The 27,903-nt window shown below is 39.4% G+C and overlaps 1 protein-coding gene across 1 annotated transcript in view; it reads left to right on the forward strand.

Moving 5' to 3' along the window:
* The window catches only part of Alk (ALK receptor tyrosine kinase), a 715,373-nt gene that overhangs the window by 349,819 nt on the left and 337,651 nt on the right, over nucleotides 1-27,903 (forward strand). Inside the window, exon 4 of the mRNA XM_063230372.1 lies at nucleotides 27,084-27,285. Within this exon, the coding sequence (XP_063086442.1) occupies nucleotides 27,084-27,285 (202 nt within the window). The remainder of the gene's footprint in view (nucleotides 1-27,083; nucleotides 27,286-27,903) is intronic.

Here is a 27,903-nt window from a genome sequence, read left to right on the forward strand (position 1 = left end):
TTTTGGTGTTGCAGATAAATTTCCTGCATTTTCTTGTGTTAACTCCCGGTGACCACCATAAAAATAATATTATAAACTCTATGTCCTATTCATGGTCACTAGCAAAAAGATCCAGGTTTAAATCTCACTCAGTTCCACTATTAGGGTCTTCATATCCTTTGGTCTTCTTAGCATGAACTTGTCATCTGCAAAATTAGTATAATAATCGTCTCTACAATTTACATGAGGATTAAATGAGAATATATTAGAACATTTTCTATACTACCAGTGCATCTCCCCAGGGGGTACCATTCACCTTGGCCTCTAGAATTGTCTCAGTCAGTAGTCCACATCCAGCTCTTTGCCTGGCACACCGTGGGTGGCCAGTAAATAGAAGCTGTCATTGGTGCTGCTGTGATTTGTGTAATGTCCTACTTCTTTCTGGAAAGAACTTCAAATCATTAGCTTTACTGTTAGCCTTTAAAGAGATTCTGGCAAATGCCTCTGCTTATAACCAGCCTGCTTAATTGTGGAGTCTCGGTAAAAGGTTATCTCTTGCTTCTGCAGAAAAATCCGTGAAGGGCTGTCCTAAAGGCAGACAGATTTCTCCCTAAGTAAGAACACATGGTGTTTTGGGTGCTCACCACTAGCCATTATTTAGGTAGAAGAGTCCATAAAAAATGTTTTATCCGTGAGAATTTCCCTTGCTTAAAATCCCTGCCACCAGGTCGCTGAGTTTTACCTGGAGCCCTGGAGCCCTTTGGTCAGCTGCTGTGGTCAGATTTTTGGAACCAACAGAGTGTACAGTTCCTGGATCTTCCCTGTGATGTGTTCCAGCAGTTCAGTGGTTCCAGCCTATCTGTCCATTGGAATTTCCTGGAGATGCTTTTAAATTTCATAGATCTAGTTCCATACAAGCCAGCTAATCACATTCTTAAGGGTAGGGTGCATTCGTTATTTTTAAGCACTCAAGTGGTTCCCAGGGAAAATCAGTGTGGAAAATATTGGTTTTTGCCTAGGCTGGCAAGAAAGTCAAGAAGAGTATGTAGCTTCTCAGGGCTCAGTGCTGGCCATTACCTGGTCCACCATAGCTTGCCCTCCTCTGGTTGCTGGGAAATTTGCTATGGGATTTGTTTTGTTTGGTTGTTCATGAGGCCATTATGTCTTTTCCTGAGGCAACCTTACCACCATGCATGTAGTCCCAACCTTTGTATTTCTGAGAGGAACTCAGAGGATGCTTTGCAAGTACCATGGTCACAGCCTTGAGAGAGAGTAAACCAGTCAATCATTCTGTCTTCAGCAGACGGGGCTTCCACCTTTGATCTCTGTAGTAAAGCAAAACACAGAGATCCTCTTAGCTCAAACCCTGGATTATAACCACAGCAAAACCAAGTTACAGCAATGTAGCACATGAAAAATTAAAGTGACAACTCCCCAGTGATGAGTTGATTCAGCTGGTTTCTGACTCAGATGAGAGCCTGAGATATGGACTCACTTCTCAGGCCTTTGAGTCCTCCTCACTAACACTGACCTCAGTGGTTAGTCTGAGTTCTGTACAGCTCTGGAGATATGTGTTTTAAATTATTTTCCTTTGTTTCCTAAGAGGGAAATGAAGAAAGAGGAAAGGGAGCTAGGAAGACAAACTGACCGGTGTAAGGGATCTCCTTAAAATGATCACAGTAGTGACAAGAAATCTATAAGATGAACTCTTTGCCAGAAGGTCTCAGTAGCTCTAAGAGGTGAAACCTCTTTCCCTTACTAGGGAATGGTAGGAACACAAGGGCTTTAATTTTGCTTGGATTTTGATAGTTAAGATAATTGATATAGTTAAAGAAAATGCCTGTCATGCCTTGAGGGAGCTTTTGAGAGTTCAAATTAGAATAGTCTGCTCACAGAGTGGAAAGGATTATCCCAGGGAGTCAGGAGGCAGTAACTTCCCATACTAGAAAGAAGCTATTCGTTTGTAAATTACAAAATTGTATGTCTGTCCTCCCATTCGCTAATATCTTTTTCAGCCTTTGACATGTCTGTCTATAGAATTTTGTGCTTACAGGTATAGGCACGATCCACGTAAGCAATCACTGCGGAACAGAATGCGCTGAGCTGCAAAACTGGTCCTTGTCAATGACTATCTTCAAGGCCAGGAAAAAAGACTATCCTTGAGTTTTTCTGGTACTTCTTTTATCCTCTTCCAGTTCCTACCTCAACTCTCCATCACCCTGAAATCTAGTAGTCTTTTCTGAATAACAGGTGTTTCCTTTCAGTCGGCAACCCAAGTTACTGCATTGTATCAAACTGATCACACGTGTGTGATAAACCATGTGTAAAAACACCCTGCTTAAGTTCCTGGAACAGATATATAGATAGAGCTATATAGATATATGGATACATTTGCCCTAAGGCCAATACATTCTACCACAAAACAACCCCTGTGCTGGTAGAGCAGAGCCAACATGACCACCGCACTCTGGGAGCCCATGTTTCATGAACAAAGTCATGGAAGACCCAGCTTCAGTTCACTGCTTGGAATTTAAGTGGCTTCTTGCATATGGAGGACGTGACCTGCATTTGATCATAGCTTATCTTTATGAACTAAGTCATTTCCAAATGGAGTATGCCCTACCCAGGATGGACTCTACTCTTGCAGAACTGCTAAGCCCTGTTGAATATTGTCTTTTTCCTATCGTCCCCAAACTTCTGACACAGGAACACTGGGTGGAAGAATAGTGGTTAAGAAATAAGCTAGAACACTGAAAATTCCTTTCTTTGCTGACAGTCTCTCCACGCGAGTAAATTGGGTTCACATTCACTTGGCTGAGTATTTTGTGAAGCGCTACACCAACACTTAAAGTTTAGAAGTGAGAAATTTCCGGAGTCTACCTTTCCATTTGCTCTTTTTTTCTGTCTCCTTTTTCCAATAGTTGGTCTGTCAAGCCAGTGCATGTGGTGGTTCCATTACCAAGACTGTAATGACCTTATCAAGGAATGTAATTGTCCTGCGGCACTGGACTTGGGCTGGCACCATCTGGAGGATGAGCATTTAAAGTCTTCACGTTTTAAAGGGGAAACTGTCAAACTAGTACTAAGAGACAATTACAGGCCCGGAAAGGGGGCCAGGTAGCAAGCAGATCAAGGAACGAGGGGTCTATACTGTAGAAAAGAGTCAAGAGATGCTCACAGTTATTTTAAAATAGTGGGAAACTTTATGTGGATACAAGATATATGTGGTCTTGTCTGGGTGTACATTAAGTACATTAATGTACAAGTGAGTACATTTAGGGAGAGAGAGATTTGAAATTACCCCAGTAAACCCAGGTCCAATACAGCTTGTCTAACCCGGAATAGCTGTCTCATAAGCCACAGGCCCCATCACCCATGGTGGTCTAGCAGATCCTGGAGGACTGCAGGGAGAGCAAGGAGTGTCTGAGAACCACACTGAAAGGATGAGAGAGAGAGAGAGTTCAGGCCTGGGATTCTGTAGCTCCTGATCTGACACCCCCGCCTTCTCTTTCTGTTAATACGAAGTCCATTATTAAGTGCCTGCTGAGCAAGGCTCCTGGTTGGTGATTCTCATTAGAGTCTGTTTAAAAACCTTTCAGAGTAGCATTACCCAGAGCCCACTCCAGACTAGTTAAACACAAAAGTGTTAAAGTAAACCTCAGCACTCACATATGTTAAAGGCCCTGCCTATCCCTATGCTCCATAGTTTTCAGGGAAGATAGGGTTAGGAACCCTGAACCAGACAAGGAAAGGATGTGTTCATAACCGTGCTCCTTCCCTCCAGGCATCTAACTTGGCACTAAGCACACTATGAAATATTATTAAAAAAAATAAATAAATAAGGGACTGGGAATTTAGTTCAATGGCTTAGCTGCCTGCCTGTCAAGTGTAAGGTCATGAGTTCAATCCCTGGCCCAAAAAATAAAAATAAAAATAAAATAAGAAATAAAATAAAATATAATAGTGTCTCAACAAAGATCATTTAAACTTTGTCCTAGACACTTTTAGTAGCTTACGTTTTAAAACAGACACTGAGACATACAGAGGATACAGACCTTAGGGTGTACAATGAACATGATCCATTTTCCAACATGATGAATGTTTTGCTGACACAAGAGTGTCTCCTTATGCTCCTGTGCTGACCAGCGAAGGGCAGCACCCCCCTCCACACCCAGCCCATCACGGTCTTCAAAGCTCCAGGGTACTATCATATACTGCGGGGCAAAACAATTGCAATTTGGGGCAATGCCTCCCCTTTAGAGTTGTTTGGAAGATTCCACTCCCTGTTTCTGTAGGCAGCTGCTGTGAGCCAGGGAGGAAGGTGACTTCTAAAACTGAATGGAGCAATGGCATTGTTTAGTTGACATCATGGGACCTTTTAAAACTACACTGTCCATTAGGAAGTAATGGAATTGCATATATAATTTAAAATTCTGCAGTGGTCACATTGCAAAGCAAAAACAAAAGCTAAAATTGATTTCAATAGTGTACGTTATTTAAAATCCGGCATATCCAAAAATAGCATCATTTCAACATGTAAACAATGTACAATTTTACTAAAGTTCTATTAAGAATTATTACATATCAATGAGGATAAGTACTGTAAGTGGCATTCAATTTATTACATATGGATGACATTGACTATAATTTGTAAACCACAAAAATGTATTCCCTTTAAGTATAAAATTAAGTGACTTCTATAGTAAATGTACAGAGTTATGTACAATCTAATTTTAAACAGTTCCATTACCCCAAAATGAAGCTCTCAGTCTCCTAGCAGTCATGATCAGTTTCTGTCTCCAGCCTGAGGCAAACACCGAGCTACTTTTGTCTCAGTAGCTATAAAGGAAATCATAGAACATGTGGTAGTTTATGTATAGTGTTTTATGTATGTGTATTTTATTTAGCATACTATTTTTTATATTTATTTATGTTTCAGAACATCCTTTCTTTGCTCTTTTGTATTGGTTTGTGTACTCACCTTCCACTAAGTGCACGTTTGAGTTTTTTCCATCCTTCAACTATTGCATACAAATAAAACTGCTTGTGAACGCTCAATACAAATATTTGTGTGGACATAAGTTTTCATTTCTACTGTGTCGCTACCTAGGAATTGAATTACAAGGTGTATATTAAGTCTCATGCAATATTTAAGGAACATCAATCAAAACTTCTTTCCAAATAGTAATGTATTTTACATTTAAAAGTATCCAAGTCTGATATGTATATTGCACTTAAAATACATCTGAATTCCTACCCGCCACATTGCGAATGCTCAGTAGCTGCTTGGAGCCTGGAGGACCACTGTGTTGGACAGCACAGGCCAGTGTCTTTGCCCAGGTGTACTATCTGGAATCCCCCAAATCATGATTGTGTTTTCATGACTAAGCTATACACACATATACATATGGATTTTTGTTTGTTTGTTTGTTTGTTTGTTTTGGTTTTGGTTTTGGTACCAGGGATTGAACTCATGACCTCACGCTTGCCAGGCAGGCACTTATGCTGCTGAGCTAAACCCCCGGTCCCACATATTCATATCACATATACATATGTTTGTGCGTTTCCCTGCTCCTCCCCACATCTGCCATAGACACATGTGCAAAGTTCTACCCTTATTTCTCTTCATTTATGATTTATTCATTTTTCCTTTACTGAATATTGCAATAATTAGATTGCGCTAAATAAATACGCTTTACAGTAATTTATTCATGTCTTGCTGAAACACATTTCTCATGGGACTGAAGGTGATGAATTAACCGAAATATACCCTACAAAATGAAGATATAGAACCTCATTAAGGCTTGATGGCAAATATTAAGAATGTGGAAAGACAACAAAGATTAGAAAGCCGAACATATTAAAAATCATGTCATAATTCTGAGATCTCTATTACTCAGCAGCGATGCAGCCCTGAGACAGCGAGCCTGTATTGGGCAGGAATTTGGAGCTGATCCTGTACCTATTTCATCACTCCTGTGCAGTTATCAAGGATCTCAAGCTGTTTGGTCTCTTGGCTCTCTGAATTCCTAAGAGTCTTGAGTGCAATTCTGAGTCTCTAAAACCAGCTACGATTCTCCGAGTTCTCTTTGGATTGTATTCATCTTTTGCCTTTTGAGACCAACTATGAAGTGAAGTTCCAAGGCCATCATAGGGGTCCGCTGCATTACTCAGACTCCCAAAAAGACAGTTTAGCTTATGGTTTCTACACCATTTCAAGCAGTGAAACTGACTTTTCAGAAGCTCTCTTTGCCTTCAGATCTGAGTCAATCTGAATGCTTCAACATGAGTGCATATTGACTAGACCATCATCTTAAACATTAAAATTTGAACCTTGTAGAAATCTTTAAGTGATTTTACATTTCTAAACTTAGGTTCTCTTTCAGTTTAATTTAGGAATCACTGATGGGTATTGCTATGTGTCAAGGCTGAAATAAATGCTGGTGAGAATGAATTAATTGGTGCTGCATGAATGAATTGTGGTTCATACCTGCAGGGAGAACATGGGCTGCCTGGAATTATGGGTACAGAGTCATAGTAATGCACTGTTTCATATCATAAACAAAGTTATGACTGTAGGAAAGGAGAATAAGACCAGCTTTGCTTGAGGGAATTGGAAAAGTCACCTCACAGGAGGCAACTCTTGAATAGGCTTTAAGGGTCAATTGTTACAGCTGCATAGTGGAGGAAAGGCAGAGGGGATGACGTGTACAAAGGGTTGGTGGCCTTAGCACAATGACACTGGTGATGGCAGTAGCTAGCTCTGCTACGAGAAGATGAGTAAACTGAAAGATTTGAGGCTGGGAAGATGGTAGGTGATGTTGAGCCACTAGAGAGAATTTAGGTTTCATTCTAAGAGGAAAATGAACAGTCAAAAGAAGTTCCTCTGAAAAGGAGTAAAGTACTTTAGCCAAGAACTAACCATGAAATAAACAGGACTGTACTAGCCAGACATCAGAAATTTTCATTTAAGAGTCTTCCCCAGGTCTGCAGTTCACTGATTCTGTGAGTGATCTGAAGTGTTACTGCGCAGGCCTTAAACAAACATTTGAAAATGGATGTGATGGGGGTCTTGATTAAGGAAAAACATGCATGTCCAGGGATGCCAGAAAGAGGGAAGAACTTCCTCACAAGACTTGAGAGACATCAGTCTTTTGTAACAACCAGAAGAGTTTTTGAAACAAAATAAGTCAAACATGAGACCCAGTCTTGTGAACATCGCTGGCCAGACCAAGAGGAGGAAAGCCACAGCCTTCCATCTCTATAAAGAAGCTAAGTCTCATGGTCTTTTTTGTAACAGGGCTTTAAATCAGCAGTGAGTACAAACTCAGACTCCATGGGGTCAACATGGAGGACAGGGGGCAGAACAGTGGACACATGCAAATGAGCACCCTTAACCACAGCCTAAAATCCTAGGCTCCGTTAGAATTTGGGAACCTATAACCTATCTGTGTGTTTTGTTTTGTTCTTGCTTTCTTTCTACTGTGTATTCCTTGAGGACAAACACGGTGTCCATTATAAACCCTTTGTAAGCATCCTCCACTCTGCTCAGTATCTAGCTACACGTAGGAGGTGCATCAAGTCTAGTCCCGGACCTATCACTGGGTGTTTCAAATGAAGGCGAATGCATCATGGGAGCCTTTGGTTTCAAGTTTTTTCTAATGCCTAGCTTTTTGTTAAAAAATGCTGATCTACTTTTGCTACCTGTCCTCAAACCAGTAACCTTTCACATCTCCCCTTGCGAAGCGGCCCAGGATCTATCAGTGGCTTCTTAACCCTGAGGATCTGAATGGAACAACTTCAGCACAGCTCTCTGGGAGGGTCAGCATCCTTGGCTAGGTAGAAAGTATCTGCTTTCTGAAAATCAAGCACTTTCAATGTGCCTTAGGTCTTCTAAATGCGCTATTTAACGATCTGTTCGAGGCTACTCCTGAACAGATTTAGAGGATAGGTCTGAATTTCAATGTGTGGCTTGCTTTTTTATTTTTACTATTAAAGAATTTTGCCTATGGTTTTGTCAGTCATCGGTCAGTCTATGAACACATACCTGTTTACATCCTGCACAGTACACAGGGAACAAAATATATGTCATTTCATCACGCATGTGTGTGATAGATGTTCCTAACTATGGAATAGACCACATGGTTTATGAAACATTATAGAAAATAGCTGAGTAATAAAAGTGAAGCATTTTTAAAGAGAGTTTTGATTCAACTAGTTAGTATGAAGACAAGAAAGAAGTCAAAATATGGAAACATAATTTACTACAGATTGTCTGAAGGAGAGGTATTTGCCACTTATAATATGGACTAAACAGTGTGAGCTTATAAACCCCAAATGGAGGCTACCGCCTGTCTCTTGAGTCCCAGTTTAGCAATCTTTGAGAAACCTAGAAAATGTCATTTATAAACGCAAAAAAAGAGAGAATAGAAGAAAACAATGGAAACAAAGCTTTTGTAAGTAAGAAGGGGAAGAAAGGTTGAAGTGAGAGGAAGAGAATGGTAAAAAATAAGAAGCAAGGTATGTCGTGTACAGGTACAAATTCCCTGTGATGAGTGTTATAGTCGTGTATATCTACAATGTACCAATGAAAAATAAATTTTAAAACTTGTGTACGTAGAATAGTGATCAGAAAACCCAAAGCTGAATGTTACTTCCGCATTCATATGAAACATGGATCGTTCTCAAAGGCCATACTAAAAGTATTAGCAAGCTCTAAGACTTCTTGGTAACTCTGATATTTGAAAAAGAGTGAATGTGTGAAATTTCAAGGCTGCTTCCCTGTTTCCCCTGCCATACCTGCCACCATTTGGGTTCCTCTGTGGTGTCTCTGTCCTTGAGAATTTATTCCTGCTGCATTTCTTTTATTCTTCACCATTGAAAGCTGTGTTGACAGCAACACAATTACTCAGGACAGCCTTGTTTGTGCTGATAATGATTGTGATGATAATATTAATGAGAATGAACAGTTACTGAGCCCTTGCTGAATGCCAGCCTATGTGCTAAGCACTTTTATATGGGTTTCCTCTGTGAGTCTCTAAATTCTGCTAGAGGGTCCTGTCAGTGTTCCTATTTTATAGGTGCTTTAAGAAACTGTGTCCCTGTGCTATGTTAAGATCACAGCAAATAATGGCAGAGCCAGGATTTGGCAAGGTGCCCATGAGCACTACAGAGATGAAAAGAACTTCTTTTTGCCAATTCTAAAGGTTTGGTAATGGAGTTTGCTAAGAAATAAACGGACAGTAGAGTGATCAGCAGGGGAAAAAGACATACATCTTTATTATGTACATGAGTTCATCACAGGAGAATGAGTTTGCAATAATCCAATGTGGTTGAGAAATTCATATATTCTTCTTCATGGGGGAGAAGAAAGAGGGAGGGCTCTAAAGATAGAGTACATGGCTTTTGTAGAGGATGAATGGGCTTAAGAAATGGACAGTAGCCTAGCTTAAAGTTCATCTCTGCTTTCCTGGAAGTTAATCCTTTGGAGGCTATGACCTCTGGGTAGATAAGGAAAATTCAGGAAAAGTTCCTTTTCTGTGCTTCAGGAGGGAAAGAGAGACATGAGACAGAGGTGGGTGACAGACAGAGAGCCCTTGGTTCTCCTTTAGTGCAGAAAGCTGTGTACCTTGGTGTGTCGTCTTCTGAGCCCTAGCACTGCCTGTGCTGCAGCATCTCCAAGGTAGGCTGTGACAGGGACCACTGGGCTGTGGAAGGTACAAAGCCAGGTTTTGCATTTTGGCTGTCTCCTCGATTATCAGGATACAGCTACTCAGGATTCCAGGTCCAGCCTCTCCTCTGCCAGGATCCTTTAGCCTGGCATTTCAGGTGGCTTCTTTTTGCTCAAGGTTAAATATCCCAGAAAGGTATCTTTACCCCTTTCATAAACTTTTCCTCCTGAATTATATTTCTAAATATTTAATAATTCTTTTTCTATAGTCTTAAACATCTGACCAATCTTTAACCCTTTTGTTCTAATTTTTTGAAACTCAGAGCATTCTTGTTGTCCAAAGAAACTGAGACTCCGTTCCTATTTACCATCATTACGTGGGACTATCAGGATGCGAGATAAAAGACACCAGCTGGCTCTTTAAGCTCATTTCATCATCTACTTCTTTAGCTGAGCTTTGGCTACAGAATTTCTGAATTGAAGTCAATGTAAATCACTTTTATTAGTTGCAAACCAAAGGAAAAGGGGAAGGGGAGAGAGGTGGTGAGCAGGGATGGAAACAGACAGCAATTTGCCTTTCAGAAATGGGTAGATCAAATTCTCACAGATTGTTGCCAGTTCAGAAGAACTGGATTTAAATTTAATCCTCAGAGCTCCATACTTGGTGAGATTGCCCAGCACTTTTCAGCACCGTATCTCAGTATCCCCAAACTCCAATGCCCGCAGAAGCCTAGAGGGTAAAATAAAGCAGTCAAGTAGACCAGCAGTAAGATGATGAGTAACTGCTGATTCTCACCCTCATCAGTGGACAGGTATTCTTGAGAATGGTGAGGACTTCAAGGAACTGGAGAGACATGGCCCTGAGATAGTGTAGGAGATACTCACAGGCAGTCAGTTACGGCCCACCAGAAAGCTACGCCCAATGAGGGGAGATTGTCCTTTAGCTTTTCTCCTAGATGTTGCGTGCTGGTACTGAACCCAGGGCCTTGTAGATGCGAGGCAAGCAGTTTACCACTCAGTGACATGCTCAGCTCAGATTTCTATTCTTTAAACATTGATGAGCATTCCAGATTTAAAAGCCAGTGCCCAGTCAGACATGGGTCAGTGAAAACCCATCTCTGAGCAGTGTGCTCTAAGAGCTGTTAATTTGCAAGTTGTTTGCTAAACTTTCTTATCCTTTGGCCCTAACTATTGTTTTTCAATTTGGATCTCATGTGAAAGTTTTTTGCTCTCCCTAGCTCTACTAACTAAGGAAGTCCTAAAGAACTTTCAGTTTACAGTATAAACATAGTGACATTTCACTTTGGTTTTCCTTTTTTTCTTTGTTTTTTTACTTAATGACTTCCATGAATATAATTATGCTTAAAATTTTGCAGCCAAAACCTCACAAAGCATGGATTCCAGTTAATGTGATTATTTTTATCAAATACCATTGAAAGTAATACTTTGGAAAGTCGCTGTAGAGCACTCGAGTTCATACATATAAAAAGGTAAATTGGTAAACTTTATATACAAGATTTGATAGTATAGAATTGTTCAAATTATTTACTTTAAAGGAAATGACAGAGAACAAGTGGGAGTATTTATTTGGCAAGTACAATAGTTAAAGTGTTAATAGCCCGGTTTTTAATGAAGTTCTTACAAATCAGTGGGGAAAACACTGTGCCGTCAATAGATAACTAAATAAAAGAGCTGAACAGATGACTCACAACAGAGGAGAAAGAACCAATTAAAGAACATATGGGAAATGACTCAACCTCGCTAGTAATTAAAGACATGCAAAGAGAAACAACAAATATTATAATTCCAAGTTCCGATGAGGGTTCTGTGAAACAGGTATTACCGTGAATTACTGAAACTCGAAATGGGAAGCCCTGTTGATAAGCAATTCGGTAGTTACAGGAAGATTCGGTTCTGCTGAGCAGTACTGAACTCTTTCCATGCATTAGACCTTCAGCCTGTGCAAAGAAAGGCTGACACCTCCTCTCAGCGCACAGGCACGGCCCTTGGGGAAGACAAGGGGTCCGTCCGTTATTTATGCAGGTAAATCTGAGGCATCCACAGCATGTGGTGACTGAGTGATTAAGGCTATAGCTCAGCACGAAGGGTTTAAAAGCTGTCTGAGTCTATTTGTGCTATTACAACAAAATACCTGAGGCCCAGGAATTGCTAAGTGGTAGAAACAAATGTCTCACAGTTAGGGAGAATGGGAAGTCCAAGGTTCCGATGGAGTCAAGATATGGAGAGGGCTCCTCTCTGTTTTAAGATGGCTCCTTGTTGGTCCATCCCCACGTGACAAAAAGAGTGGGAGAACAAGAGGACCCTAAGCTAGTTCCCTCTATCCCTTCTATAAGGCACTAGCTTGTAAATGGCTGAATCTCTTTCTAAAGCCTCCATTTCTTAACACCACTACAATGGAGATTGAACCTCAATAGGACTTTAGGATCAGGTGCCTTCAAACAACAACAGAAGGTCTATCTGAAAACATGACACTGGGCTGAATTTAAGGGTAGATTAAAATCTAGGTGGATGAAGAAGGGCAATGAGAGGGAAATGAAGAAGGGAAGGCGTTCTCTGTATGAGGTATAGCCTGGGCAATTGCAGAGTGTCTGCAAAAAGTATGGCATGATGAAGTTTGGAAACACCAAGAGTGGCTGCAGAATCAGATGGAAGGTAGAGAAACCAAATAGGGGTCTGGAGAGGGAGCCCAGGCCAGCCCATGCTCTGGTAGAATGAACTTTATCCCAGAGACGGTCTGAAATATAAAAGCAGAACATGGACACAGTCACACATGTGTGTTTAAAAATCATACATAAAAGTCATTGTGCTTTGCTTTTCTAATTTGCTAATCTCAGCACTCTGAGAAGCTGAGACAGGAGGATCATAAGTTCAAGACCAGTCTGGGTAACTTAGTGAGATCCTGTCTCAAAAGTTAAAAAATAAAAAGGGCTGATGAGGTAGCTCAGTACCAAGGCACTGGATTAATCTCCAGTTCTTAAAAAAATTAATAACAGGTAAATAAGCAACCCAATTTAAAGCTGGACAAAAGTTTTGATCAGATAAGTCAATAATAAAGATACACAAATGGCCATGGAACACAAGCAAGACATTGGAGCATTAGGGAAATGCATGTCAAAACCACAAGGGTACAACTTTACACCCAGTAAGATGACTTTCATTTTTAAATAAAGTAAGCTGGTCAGTGTTTCCAGGGAAACCAGAAGCACTGAGAAACCAGGATTCTTATACGTTGCTCGTGGAAGGTAAAATGATAAAGCTGCTATGGAAAACATCTTGGCAGTTCTTCATTAAATACAGAGTTACCATATGACCCAGCGATTCCACACCTGGGTATGGACTCAAAAGTATTGAAAGGAGAGACTCAAACACACGTGTATACAGAGGTTAACAGCAACGATTTTCACAGCAGTCAAAAGGTAAAACAACCTAGCTGTCCACCAAAATATGAATGAACAAAATAATGATATTTTCATACCCTAGAATAGTAGTATTTAGTCTTTAAAAAATTAAATTCTGATACACACTGTAAAATGAGTGAATCTTGAAAATATGCCAAGTGAAATAAGCCAGGCACAAAAGATCAAATATTATAAGATTCCACCTGTACCAGATAATCCGGAATAGACAAACTCAGAAAAACAGAAAATACAATAGATGTTAGCAGACACTGGAGGAAGGATTAAAAGGAGCTGTTATTTAATGGGTGGAAGAAATTTTTTGAGGATGATGTATCCTATTGTACAATTGTATTATTATGGTTGTGGCACACAATTATGAATATAATAATTACTACCAGATTGCACATTTACAATAGTTAAAATGGTAAGCTTCTGTTTATATTATCACTATGAAAAAAGATTTTAAAATAAGAAATATCTATGAAACTTCAGAAAATATTTTTGTAAAAATTCTACCACCAAGAATGATTAATTTGGCATATTTGGTGAATTTCTTCAAGTGTTATCTTTTCCATAGGCAAGTTTGTTGTTTTTATATTTTGTTAAACCTGGAACACCACCCATACTGCACTGCAATTGCCTTTTCTAATGGAAGACCATGAACACCATAGGTATTTATGGAGCATGGTGGTCAGGGTGTCAGCTCTGAAGACAGATGCCCAGGTGTGAGCCTAGATTCTTTCACTAGCTGTGTGGTCTTGAGAAATCACCTAACCCTTAGTCTTGTTTCCCTGGTACAAAGATGATGATAATAATCTCAAACCTACAAATTATTAAGAGTTAAATTACAAAGAAGATGATAACAATCTCAAATCCATAGATTATTAAGAGTTAAATTAGATCGTAAATATAAACACAGTCCCTAATAGTTTTTTCACGTGAGTAAAACTAAGCCTTTAGAATTAATAAAATATTCACAGACACAGGAGAACTTATCTGCAGTAGCAAAAATTGGAAATAATGTAATTATCTAGACTAAATAGCTTACATGTGATGTCTACTTATTGGAATATTATGAGTATTTATGAATATGTTTGCAAGTCAGGCATAAAAACATAGCAAATGCTTATGATTCAGAGTTGAAAGGAAAAGAGAAAGTATGCTTAGCAGAATTATAAATTTTAAAAAGCTAATGGATAGGGAGAAACAAAAGATCAAATGAAATAGAAAGTTTGATTATTAGTACTATAATTTTACTTTCATTTTTTTTCCTAAATTCTATTTCATGAGTATAAACAATGTTTATAACTAAAACAGAATCATTTTTCTGTGAAAGTGTGATTTGTCCCTCTATTGTAAGACTGATAGAAATTTAGTTTCACATCACAAGTAGATATTTAAATAAGTACTGATGGTAATGAAGCCCATATTTTCATGTTCTGGTTGAAAAACTTTCCCGCTGCAAAGCTATCTTCCTGAGCTTTATTTATATATCTGAAGACAGTGGAGCTTAGATTTCTGCACACAGTGTTGGAATCAGCACCAAGGTCAGGCCACCCCTGTTTCCCAGAGGAAATGAATCCAGCAGGACTCCGGAGACACAGCTGCATGCTGCCTCCCACGGGCCACTCTTCCCAAGGACCACAGTCTAGGGAGAGTCTGAACTGTCACTCAGCTGCCAGGACCTCTCAGGCTCAGAGCCCCTTGGGACCACCTTGACCTGACAGGCAAGTGAATTATTTCCAAGCCTCAGTGTTTTTCTTCTCCCACCTAAAAAGTGGGCCTAGTAATCAAATGCCTTAAACTTGTAAAATGTTAACACAGTGTCCGGGACACGGTGGTACTTGGTACATGTCAGCCATGCTTGACATGATCATCCAGATTCACTTAACTATGTAGGCCAGGCTGGCTTTGAACTCACCGCGTCGCCCAGACTGGTCTCATACTTGGCTCAGTCTCCAGAGTGCTGGGCTCACAGGTGTGCTCGCCACCACACCCACCCTCATTGTTTTAAAGATACAGTGAGATCTAGATGTGAATCTAGGTAGATGTGAATCTAGGTAGATGTGAATTGTATTTTATTGGGAAGAGTCAAGGATTTGCAGTCAGGTGACCTGGATTGTGATGATGGTGATACTGCTTGCTTTTTCAGTGGCTTAGGGCAAGATAGTTAATCCCAAAGCGATTCTGTCTGATAGAAATATAATATGAGCCAGAATTTTATTTTGAATTTTCTAGAAACCATATTACAGAAGCAAAAAGAACAGGTGAACTTACTCTTTTTTGATATTTTTGTTTAATTCAATATATCTACTATCATTTTGATGTGTAATCAATGTAAAAATTGCTAATAAAATACTGTGTACTCTTTTTTGTCCTAAATCTTTGAAATCTAGTATATACTTTATATTGACAACGTATTTCAAATTGGAATCTTAATTTTCCTCCAAAATACTTGATCAATATTTCATAAAATTTATATTTGAAAAATTAAATTCACATACTGAGTTCCAAACATGTTTTTTCAAATAATTGAATCAAGTATCCATTTTTAAATGTAGATTACCTAAAATTGAATAAAATAAAGAATTCAGTTCCTTGTTTTCATCAGCTGAGTTTCAGATATTAAGCAGCCTCATGTGGCTGGGCCCTGCTGTAGTTCCCATGGGGGCGGAGCAGGGGAAGCACGGGTTCATTTCACTGAGTTGTTGTAAGATTGTTTGTATGAAACAGTTTTGTAAATCATGGAATATTCTCCAAATGCATCACGTCTCTTTCCAACGTTGCTCAGCTACTGAGTGGTAGAGATCAGTACTAAGCCAGTATAATTCCTACATATGGACCTTGAAATTTGAAGAATACTCATTTTGACATTGGCTTTCAATATGTCTTTAAAGTGCTCCACAGTAAAGAATATATTTTTCATAACAACACAAAATGCATATGCTTCTGTGAGTGTGTGTTTGTTCACACATCCCCAAAGAATTATTGTAGATCTTAAAATTTCATCTATTTCTTCTGCTAATCACCTCCTCCTCCTTCTCCTTTTTATTTAATGCTGATCATGACTCACTAAATTGATTTCATGGCCCACTAATGGGTTACAAACTACCATTTGAAAAACACTGATCTTAAAAGTCCAAATTTCCAGGCGGTTTAAAAATTGATTTATTTTATGTTATAAATCATAACCTTACTGTAGTCAATACTCAAAGGAGGATAATCATGCTTCCCAGTATAAATAAGAAGTTTGGCACTATTTTAGATATGTTATAGGACATAAATGAATTACCTAATTTTTGTTACATTTCTTTATCCATTTGGCAAATGTTTATGGATGCAACACTGATCTTAGTGTTATGCTAGGTACCAGTCAGCTCACCCAAAACAACAAGATGCCTGTACTGATCAACAAGTAGAAAACAGAGAAGCCCTCTCCCCATGGTCTTAGCTGGATAAGTATCACAAATGTTTGTTCTCCTACAGCAAGAGAGAAGTACTTCAGCACTGAAGTGATTCAGCTCTTACGTGTTTCTAGTCCATGTGATTATACCTATCACTTCAGGGTCTCAAGATAGCGACCACACCTCCAGACATTATGTCTATGTTCCAGGCTTGGAGAAGAAGAAAGAAGAAAACAGTCTTTCTCAAAAATCTCTAGCACAGAAGGTTACCACATAAAACATAGGATGTCCAGTTAAATATGAATATCAAATAAACAACAAGTGATTTTCTCAGTTGAAGGAACACTGCTCCATAGAATATTAGACATCCTTTTACTAAAAGTTATTTATCTAACATTCACACTGAACAGATATATTTTTATTTGCTGAATCTTACAATAATATGAGTACAATTCTGGTTGTATTTGACTGCTGTGAACTGCATCACATGGTAATCTGCAAGGAAAGCTGGTTAAATCAAAGCATTTAATTTTTTTATTTTAAAGAGAATAAACTCAAGCAAAATAAAACGGAATAAAGCCAATCAAAACAAACCAGTATAAGTGACACAGGATTTCAGAACAAGATAATAGGAAATCAATAATGGCTGCCATAATGCCTCTTATTGTCCTCAAAATAGCTGCAGATACCTTCAGATGTAGTAAAAATTAAACAAAACAAGAGAATAGAACCAGTAAGAACATAACAATGAATGCAATAAAGGACTTCAAAACAAGACAATAGTAAATCCAAAATGGCTACCATATTATAACTTACTATCTTTGAAATAGCTGTCCATGCCATCAGATATAACAAAATCAAACAAAACAAAACAGAATAAAACCCAATCCAACAAAACAATGAAAATGATACAGAGCTTCAAAACAAGATGATAGGGAATTAACATTGGCTACCACCTTCAGAAGGAGATTCCTCCAGAGATGCTACATTGCATACTGTTATCCTCTGAATAGATGATCAGACTACTGGCATTAGACATGCTAAGTCAATGAAACACTAAACACTACAAGCATTAAATTGTATTTTACCTCAATAGCTATCATCACAGCCTGTGTGTCTCCAAATCAGCTGATTGCTTGCGGTGTAGTGGGGGCCTCTTCTTGTTTCCCAACCCATGCACCAGAGGCTGCTGGGGTCTGGCTGTCGCCCCCTCTGGTTCACAGGTAGGGTTTCTTCTTGGTAACTTCTTGTTCTCTTCCCCCGTAGTCCACAGATCATCAAAGCATTTTTTTTAAACTTCTATTCTCAATAAAAGAGAAAAGTAGGAAAGGAGGATGTCAGTCTAGGACCTGGATGAGCCAAACTATGGAAACTACTTGTCAGTTTCCCTCTGACATTTCTAGCTGATCATAGTAAGCATTTAGATTATAATCTGTGGTCTGTGGGAAGCCATTGAAGAGGGTTTTTTTTTTCATTGAAGAGTTTTAAAACTAGGGAGTAAAAAATTCAATTGTGTTTAATAAGAAGTTGTAGCTGCTATGTACAGATTTTATGGGGGCTGGGAAACTTATGAAGTATGGTTCAATTAAATAGTTTAAACTTTTTAAACTTTATTACAGTGAAAGACACATTGCCATTATTAATCCCCTCAGCATGCTAACCCTCACCTCAAATACATTTGTTCTGTTGTTCTTGCCACTTGCTGAAGCAGGTCTGGAAGTCCTGTATTATGGGAGGCGTGGTCAAATGGGGTGGTGAATTCTGCTGTCAAAAGTGCCATCCAATGGAAAGGCAAGCTCATCAAAACCTTACGGCATGTCCTCATCCAGTTTATTTATCGGATCTGGTACCATGGACTTTCTGTTCTCTTCCAAAGTCCAAATGACCATGAAATGTAACTGCTTTGAATCAACTCAGGACATCTGGGCAACTGTGACAGGTCTTGCTCCTTCCTGAGCAGTGGGGTGTCTAAGAGCCGTAGTGTGTGGGACATCAGAACTTGTTCTTCTGAGTCTGGGATTCTGTAAGACTCCTACAAGGAAATGAATGAAAAAATTTTTTTAAATTTTTAATTAAAAAAATCAATGAAATGCCTGAAGAAGCACTAAAGCCTTCTATGTCTTAGTGAAACTTTTAACAACTAACATGAAAGAGTTTTATACTCTGGCATCAAGGACTTAAGCAAAAATTGAGCAATCTGATTCCAAAGCCAAGACTCTATGTGGAAAAGGGAAAATTCAATCTTGTGACCCCTTCTCTCAAAAGTGGATTTTGTTCCATGGAAGACATTTTGTCCCCTCTCTCCCTCCCTTCCTTATTCTCCTACCACAGATCTTTTTATCTCCCTTTCGTCCTGTTTCTGACTGAATTAAATCAATTGTTTCATTTTCATTTGGTTCTCTTTTCTCCCTCTCCTCAGATCAAGTACATTTCCATTCTCCTTGAGGATTACCAAAATGAGCTGTTAGGGGAAAAAAGGCTTCTCAGCACTTTAACTTCGGTTTCCTCCTATTTATCTGCTTTGCTTTTTATTATCTTTTTTCTGATATCCCAGGACACTTACCCAGTATGTAGAGATTATTGACTTTCCCTCTATTTCCTAAATCAAAATCTGCTGCTTTAAAAAAATGTATGCGCCTCCATTAAAAAGGGTTTATTCTTTATAACAGGGTGAGCTATAAAAGGGGCATATAAAACATACTTTTATATATATCTGTATACATGTGTGCACATGTGTATGAGTATACATGTATATACACCCATCTACATATATACAAACTTGAAAATACATTTATGACTATACACAGAAGTATAAATATACCTTACCACTTCTAGGGAACTGTTGCCATAGCTAACTTGAACCTAAAAAGTTATTTTGCATCTTGGTTTTATAGAAGTTCACTAAATGTGAAAACATAGCAATACTTCTAGGCCACAACAGAATTCATTGTATTAAGATTAATGTCACTATCAAGAAAATTCTCTTTACTTCCCTTCCCTCCTCTAAGCAACACGCTTGCTTTGTCTAATCGTTTGCTCTCAGAAACTGATGTCATTTCGCTTCAAAATGCTTCCAAATGAAGGTGAAGAAGAGCAATACACTTAAGTCCTTGTGGTAGAAGGTAACCGAGCTAATTCCAAATATTTCACATGAATATAGGGTGTTAAAGTCGTAATTCACAGGAGCCCAGCCCTAACAGAGCTCAGCTTCTCACTGTGGAAGCCAAGCACATTCCTTCTCCCCACCAGACTAAGTTTCCTTACCTGTAAGGTGAAAGGTTGGACTAAACGACTTCCCAAGGCCTCTGAATTATTGATATTCCATATTTCTCTTATCCTATTGGCACAAGCATGCCAGTGAAGATAATCTCACCTTCTAAATTTCAATTTAGAATCAATTTTAAATCTCTCCTTCTAAATTTCAAATTCTGCTGTAAATTTAAAACTTGAGTTGCGACTACACAGGGTAGTAGAGTTTGAATTTGAGAAATAACCAATAAGGAGACTCTTTGATTATTCTATCTTGGTTTGGCCAATTCATAAGGCCACATGAACAGAGAAGAGACTCAAATGCAGAGCAGTTATTGTGGGTCCCTGAGAGTGATTTCAAAAGAAAGACTCATCTATCTGGCCCCACCTGACTAGGATTGTATCTGGGAGCAACTGAATAGTAGACTTGAGGCCAGCTGCCATGCCTGGTCTTCAGCCTTGTGAGAGTCCAGAGAATGGATAATGATCTCTGAGCAGAAGTGGGGTCCAAACCACAGGCCATTTGACTGAAAGCATCGTGATAGATTTCTCTCATAGATGAGCAGATACACATATTTTCCTGGATGAGGAATCTCAAATCCCAAATCAGCCACTAATATGCAGTGTGGCCTCAGGCAAGTCCTGAACTTCCTCATGGGTTGCTTTCTTCCCTGTACAAAAAGTGATTCCGTTATGTGACCACGACATTTATCTTTACCTAAGATATTTTCAGTGTCAGATATGGATTGTAGCATTTTTAAGTCTCCCCAGGTAGACAGACCAGTGCAGTAATTCAAAGAAATCTCTCCAAGAACATGATTCTGCAACACGGAGCTTGGGTCTTAATGAGAGAAGAGTTTGAAAGTCAGATAAGCACAGATGATATAACAGGTGATATAGATAAGGACCTACCATATATGTGAAGATATACAGATTTATAGATATAGATATAGGTATATTATTCCTCTCTGCTGGTCTTCACCATCCCCACGTATGATTATTTTTTTCTTGCTTTTTACAAATATTTTCAGGAGCAAAAGTAGATCTGAAGAGTGTTTGGAAAGCATCATGTTCCAGAGTATGTTATATCCAATGGCCAAAAGGTTCTATACTCAAAGGAGTTTGGGCACTGGTTCATTTTATATTCCACCCCCCGAAGACTCATAACTCTTATTGACATTTTAAGACTCTGAGAAGTCCTTCAGCAAAAGTGCCTGTTTAGCTTTGTTGAACTTGGTAATCCTCAAAAACCTTTGATCTCAGAGCTTTTTCATAATACCTATGCTAGTACTTTACAGGCCTGGCATTCTGTGGAAAATACTCTGGGATGTGGCACTAATTATTCCGTGATGCTGTGCCTAGGGGCATGTGTCAGTGTGCCATGCAGGGCATGACACTGCACTTCTGTCTACTTTCCCACCCATTAAGCCCTTGCGGTGTGTTAGTTCCCATCTACCATGAATGAAATCATGATCAACTGAATGACTAATAGCTTATAAAAATGATTTAATAGTTTGTTGCAATAAGGACAATTAGCCAGTGATGCCAGAATCATATCTGATTGATTGAGTTGGAAATTCATCCACATCTCCATTTGTTTATTCATGTTCTCACTCAAATAATATGATTATGAGGTTTCTGGTTCAGAAAGATAGATTGTGCATGCATTGTCTCATTCTCTCCTGAGATCCTATTAAAGTGGTATTAAAGAATTCTGTGGAGGAATCAACTCTGAACAGCAACTAGGACAGGAGAGAAGCCATGAATGATTGCGTGAGCTCAAAAGGTGACAGAATAGAAGATGTCCATGGAGGATATAAAGCAGAGATAGCTCAGAAATGCAAGGGGTGCAGAACAGAAGAGGGAGGCCGTCTGCTGCGAGCTCAGGCAAGGCTCCCCTGGAACGAAGGGTGTGGGTAAGGAGGGAAAACGAGACACTCTCTGTGGTCAACCCAGATGGCCTCTAGCCCTTTTTCATTTTTATTTTTCCCAGAGCAAAATGTAGCAGTATGTTGCCCATAGAATGAAGAAAAGAGGAGCTCTCCTCTAAAGGTTCACATGGCGTGGAGCAGTTAGGGCTGCAGGGGCTTCCTGCATGCTCAGCATGACATGTCCTTCTCTGGGAATCAGGCAACTGCAAGAGAGCCTGCCCCGACACTCGCCCCCCGCACGTTCTGCCATAAAAGCAAGAACTTGTACACTTGCTTCCTGTCAACCTCCCTGTTTAAATTAAGAGGCTGATCCAGACCCACTCAACATATGAGTAACATGGCAACAGGGGAAAGAAAAATAGACTAAAAAATCAGTTAATAGAAGTTATCTTGACAAATACATCTCTTCAGAAAGATTAGAGACTAGAATATGAGGGAAATAAGTTATCTGAGAACTAATAGAATAAGGTTTGCCAGAGATGAAAAAGATGTGTTTTCTGATTGAAAGAGTCCATTGGATGCTAGCAATGAATTCTTGCGCAGATCTAAGATACACTGTATGGACATTTTAGAACTTCAGAATTAAAGGAAGATTCTGAAAACTCCCAAAGAGACCCACTACAAGGAAACTGCGGCTAAAACCAGCGTCAGACTTTTCCTCAGTAACGCTGCTACTAGAAAACTGTGACGCTAAGCCTTCATGTTTCCAAGGCAAATTTTCCAAGATAGGAATAATAGAGAGACCAGCCAGGTAAAATGCAATTATGTCAGTTATTCAAAAATACACAAAGAAATTTCCCTCTGAGGAAATTTCCTGAGGATGGTGGGGTTAGCACGAGTCTCAGTGAAAAGAATAATAACTCTGCTAGGAACCTAGAAATTAACTGGTATAAATTAGAAGAGGAAAACAGTATCTTCAAGAAGAATGACTTTTAAGGAGTATATAGAGCTGTTAGTGATACAGTAAAGAAGACATAAAATAAATGAAAGGAGAAAGCAATTAAAAATGCTGGAGGGCATACTGTATTAAAAAATCCTGATTCAAATACAAGGCAAATTAAAATTACCACAATTTTGACAAGGGGAGGAGGAAGAAAGAGAAAGACAGAGAGAGAGAGAGACAGAGACAGAGAGACAGAGAGAGAGAGAGAGAGAGAGAGAGAGAGAGAGAGAGGAGAGAGACAGAAAGAGAGCCAGAGAGAGAGGATCCTACTGATCCTAGAAACATTCTCCTTGGAGTGAGATGTATTGTTGGACCTATAGAGAAGAGTATAAATATAACCCTTATTCACTGCAGTGAAAAATATATATACTCATCAGTATAAAAGGTCTGTTTATTGATTTTCAATGTTTAGCATCAACCTGTAAACAGAACACAAAAGCCTTAATAATTCTTTTACAACCTTGACAAGGTAAAGAGAAAGTACCGCTGACTCGGGAGGCTGGATGTGGCAGAGGACAAGCACAGGGAAGGGCAGGACCACGAATAGCCCATCTTATAGTGAAGGTTCAGGCAGTGCTGTCTGAAGCTTACAGAACGAGCAGTAAATGTCTCATGTGAGTTTGAAAAGGTAAGCAATAAAGAAGTAAAGCTGATTTACAACTGAAGAAGGTTTTAAAACTCAGAATTACAAGGGGTAGTAGTATTTTTCTTATTGTACTGTCAGTATAAAAAGTTTACAGTTATACCCACGAATAACACTGTGATTATAATATTTAGAATTATGACAATAACCACTTCAAAAATTAGATGTTCTTAGAAATGGTCTTTTCTGGGTGTAGGATTATGGTGAGAAGGAACAGGGTTTGGAAATGGCTTTCTAAAAATTGTTATTATAAGCTGTTGTGCACTATTTGATTTTTTGACATGTATACATATATATAACTTTGTTTTTGTAAATGAAGAAAGACAAAGGCAGGGCAGAGAATCATAGTGTGCAATTCAGCAGATCAAGTTCATGGTATATTTGGCCAACAGATTGAAACTGTTGGTACACGGCCCTCAGAGAGGTGAGTTAGGAGAAGAAACGTTCAAGACTTGAGATCTTGGGGACTTAACTTTGTTCCTGTAGATAATACCCCAGCCAGGCAGATACAATTACTGACAGTGTGGAACTGTACGAATCCTTAGAGAGATTCTATCCAGCTTTTCATTTTATAAACAAAAGAAGCCGGGGAGTGGCAGAGGTAGGACTGAAATCCAGCCAGTCTGACTCCAAGGTTAGTGTTAGATCAAAGAAGTTCCAGACTGAGCCACTAATATTTGTCTCGTATCTACTGTGTACACTGTCTTGACCACTTGGTTCATGTTATTTAATTTAACTTTCACAACAGCCATATAAAATATGCTGTTCCCATGTTAAATTTGAGCAAATGAAGAGAATACAAAAATATGTTATTTATTTAAGATCTGTACCTGCACAGAAACAGAGCCTAAGTTTAAAGATTGTCTCTAGATCTATAATTCTTGGTATCTGGCTCATTGTTTGCACTCTGCTAGTTGAGACAGGATTTGCACATCTCTATATCAGTGACCAGAGTAAAAATCATAACTATTTCATACTTAATCATTGGACACATCAACATAGTGCAGTACTAAGGGAAACATGATCCCCACGCTGTGTGAGCTAGGCACTTTGATCTGCTTCTCCATCCCCCGTGGCCACAATCGTGTGTGTGCCACTAGTCCATCCTTCTTAATTAGAAGGAGCTCCAGGAGGCTCTGCATAGCTCCAAGCTGTTCTGCACAAAATAAACAGGATCCGGAAAAGAGGGAGAGGAGAGAGTTATCTTCACTGACTTTAAAAGATTTATACTGACAATATCCTAAGGACGTTATGAAATGTATTTTTTTCCTTTTTGTGAGAAAACACTGCTGATGAAAAGATAGCTCTCAACTATAGAGTTTCATTGAGAGTGAAAATACTTTTAAGTTCAGTCTCTTCTTGATAGTCCAGTTGCACAAAATCAAAGTCATATAAGCATCATTTCACAGATTAGAACTGGAAATGTAATCCACCTTCCAGTCAATTTGGAAGAGTCCCATTATTGAGATACTGCATAACGGGTTGCAGAATTTACACGTGTTCCCGCATCTACGAAGGAGGCCAAGTGATGCAAAATGAGCTCACAGACCTGACACACCAACACCTTCAGCTTGGTTTCTGAGGTTCCAGTGTGTGCTGTGAGCACCACTGGTTTCAGCTCAATCTTCTACCAAGTTGGGAACATCAGAGGAAGGCCTCAGACCAGGACATAATTATTGTCCCCTTATTTGTAAATTCATCCTAACCTCAAACTATACCCTCAAAGAGTCTGGGACAAGGCTATATCACCAGAGATATTTCCAGGATTGTCAGCTGCTCTGGGTAGATACACACTAGCCTAGAACTCGAAACTATAATCATTCCAAAAGGCTTTTAACGTAACACCTGTGTTACAGTAGACATATACTTAAGACATCAAATTCATGTTTAGTCACATCCTTGTCCAAATGTGGTGATAAATGATGAGGTTGGCTCTCTCCTTCCCTCCCTATATCAGATCAGTCTTCTGCAAGTCCCATTCTGATGGTGTCATGCACCTGCTCAAATGTCTAGCTCTCTATTATCCACAAATTAAAGTAGGAAATCTTAACCCAGGAATTATATGTTCCAATCCCACAATCTGCCATTCTAACCCTTTCCAATTTCCGAATCTCCTATATATTCCACTCTGCAGCCCAACAATATCTACCTTTTTGTCTTTATCCCTCTTTCCATCAACTTGTGTGTGCTGAGTCTTCCCATATCTTTGTTTTTCTTCCTTAATAAGACCTAGTTTGAGAGTATCTTTGAGTCTTCCCACCCAAATTTAAAGTCATCTTCCTGCAGTCTCCCAAAGCACTTCATGTATGTTATGACTTTATAACCTCTACTTATGGGTGTAGTTCTTACGTGTATCTTTTCAACTCTACCAGACTTGGAGTTGTTTGAAGACCAGAGATGTATGCAGTTCATGTCTGTGTCCCCAGAACAAAGCCTGTACTTGGATGGCTGCTCAAAATAGACAGCCAGTAAAAAGAATTTGCAAGAAGAAAAAAATAAGGGAGTGCATAGGTGGATTTGGTCAAATGTTCAGCTGTTCCTGTTTCTCCTTAGCTGTCTGAACTATATATCCTGGACACAAGCCATCCCTATCATATTTTGAGCTAAAAAATACTGTTAATAATGAAGAGGATACAAAGAAAAAAAAGCACTGATTAGAATTCCAAAGCCTGGCATTTGGCCTTAACTTTCAAACTCCTACTTTTGATAAATCATTGCTAGAAAAGGATCATATTTGATCTTCTTTCCAATTATGGCTCTATGGTACTAATTCCATGTCTTTCTTTCTGTTAGCATAACAAGAAAATTCCCCCTTCTATAAGTTAGGGGTAAAATATAGATCCATCTCCTGAGAGTTACCTCTAATTCCTGACTCAGTGACTTCATTGTGGAAAGTGCTTTCCTGGTAGGAACCTCTAACTTTAATCTGCATCATTCTTTATCACAGACTTCTAAGTTATTTGCATAACTGATAAACTGTGCTATCTGTAGATAGAATGACAGTGTTTAAGTGTAGGAATGGGAGGATGTCTAAGAAGGCTGAGCACCTATTAATTGATTTCTAACTGGGAAGTTGAGGATCACATTGCAATAGGTTTCCATGAAAAAAGAGCAGTATCTTCTGGTCCAAAACCTCAAGGAGAAATGCAGCAAATAAAATTAATGCATCAGAGGGATGCCTGGAACCATAAAATGGTGCTATGCTTTTATGCTGACAGTAAGCTCCTTGAATGTAAGTTTCTTGTAGGTCATTTCACTTGTGCTACCGGAATCAGAGTTGGCTTGTCCCAGAGGACAACTTGGCTACAAGCACGGCACCAGGAGGGATTTGTAGGGCTTTCTTTGTGGAGACCAGTTGCAAATTCACATAACTCATGAACCCAAGAGCTGAAATGGATGTTGAGAGATTACTGAATTCAGCCAACCCTTCTCAGCCCACTTTATAAACAAGGAATCTGAAACCTAAGAAAGTTAGTGCTCCCACCTAGATCTCTTAGCTAATAAGCAAAAGAACAGGAGTCCTTTGAAACAGGTGATTTTATTGTTTCACAGATGGAAAACTTCAGGCTCAAGAACAGAGCTAGTAAGAAGGAAAGCTAAAGTCAGATTCTTAACCTAACTGATTAGAAAGCCCGTGCCCCCAACCACCATCTATCTGTATCAGGCATACTGTTTCCAAAGGAAAGCTAAGAGAGGAGGAGTGGGGCTGGGGGTGTCAAAGAGTGTGAGAAAAACCACCAGCACCTCCCACTTTGATGATGTTGGTATCTTAAGTCCTGCCACAGGTCTGCTGGTGGTCGTCTTGCTCGACACATCTGAAGATTCACTTTTCCTGTTACTTTCAGGCTCCTTCCTCCTCCTCAACACCTCCGCAGACTCCAAACATACCATTCTCAGCCCGTGGATGAGGAGCAGCAGTGAGCACTGCACCCTGGCTGTCTCCGTGCACAGACACCTGCAGCCTTCTGGGAGGTACATCGCCCAGCTGCTGCCCCACAATGAGGCTGGAAGAGAGATTCTCCTGGTACCCACACCAGGGAAGCATGGGTAAGTCTTTTCCTATGTCCAGAATTCATTTTATAAAGGTGATTTGGATTCTGACTGCAAATTTCCAGACTCTGTGACATCTACTTAAAACTCACAGTGATCAAGCTGGGTAGGTCCAGCTTGAACCATTACGGCTAATACTCCCTGGGTAGTATCTCAGGCATTGATCTGTGGGTCTCCCTGACCTCCTTGGCTAGTGGTCCTTCCAGAGGCCAGAGGACCAGCTGTCAGAGTGGCATTTAATGTGTGGACGTTAAAAATATTCATTTCCCAAAGTCCAGATGGAGCCAAAAGAAAACAGCTAAAAAGAATGTTAAATGACTGAAATTAAAATAATTTAATATGCTGGAGACTAGGTTTTACCAGCAGAACTTGGGCAGTAAAGGAAAAGAAAAGGTATTGTGTGCAGCCTAGCAGGGCTTATGAGAATGTGGAACCTCAGAACAGAATTAAGGATACCACACCAGTATCATCTTAGTGATGATTGGAATAGAGCTTTGTCCTTGAACTCCCTAAAACATCCACAAGTTTGAAGTCACACCTGCCTATGACAGCCAAATCCTCTGAGCTTTCTAGGGATCTCACTTACTCAGCAATCTGTCAGTGCTCTAAAAAGGA

This window comes from Cavia porcellus, unplaced genomic scaffold, assembly GCF_034190915.1.
Source record: "Cavia porcellus strain 051 isolate PalLab524CR breed Dunkin Hartley unplaced genomic scaffold, mCavPor4.1 scaffold_1, whole genome shotgun sequence".
NCBI lineage: Eukaryota > Metazoa > Chordata > Mammalia > Rodentia > Caviidae > Cavia > Cavia porcellus.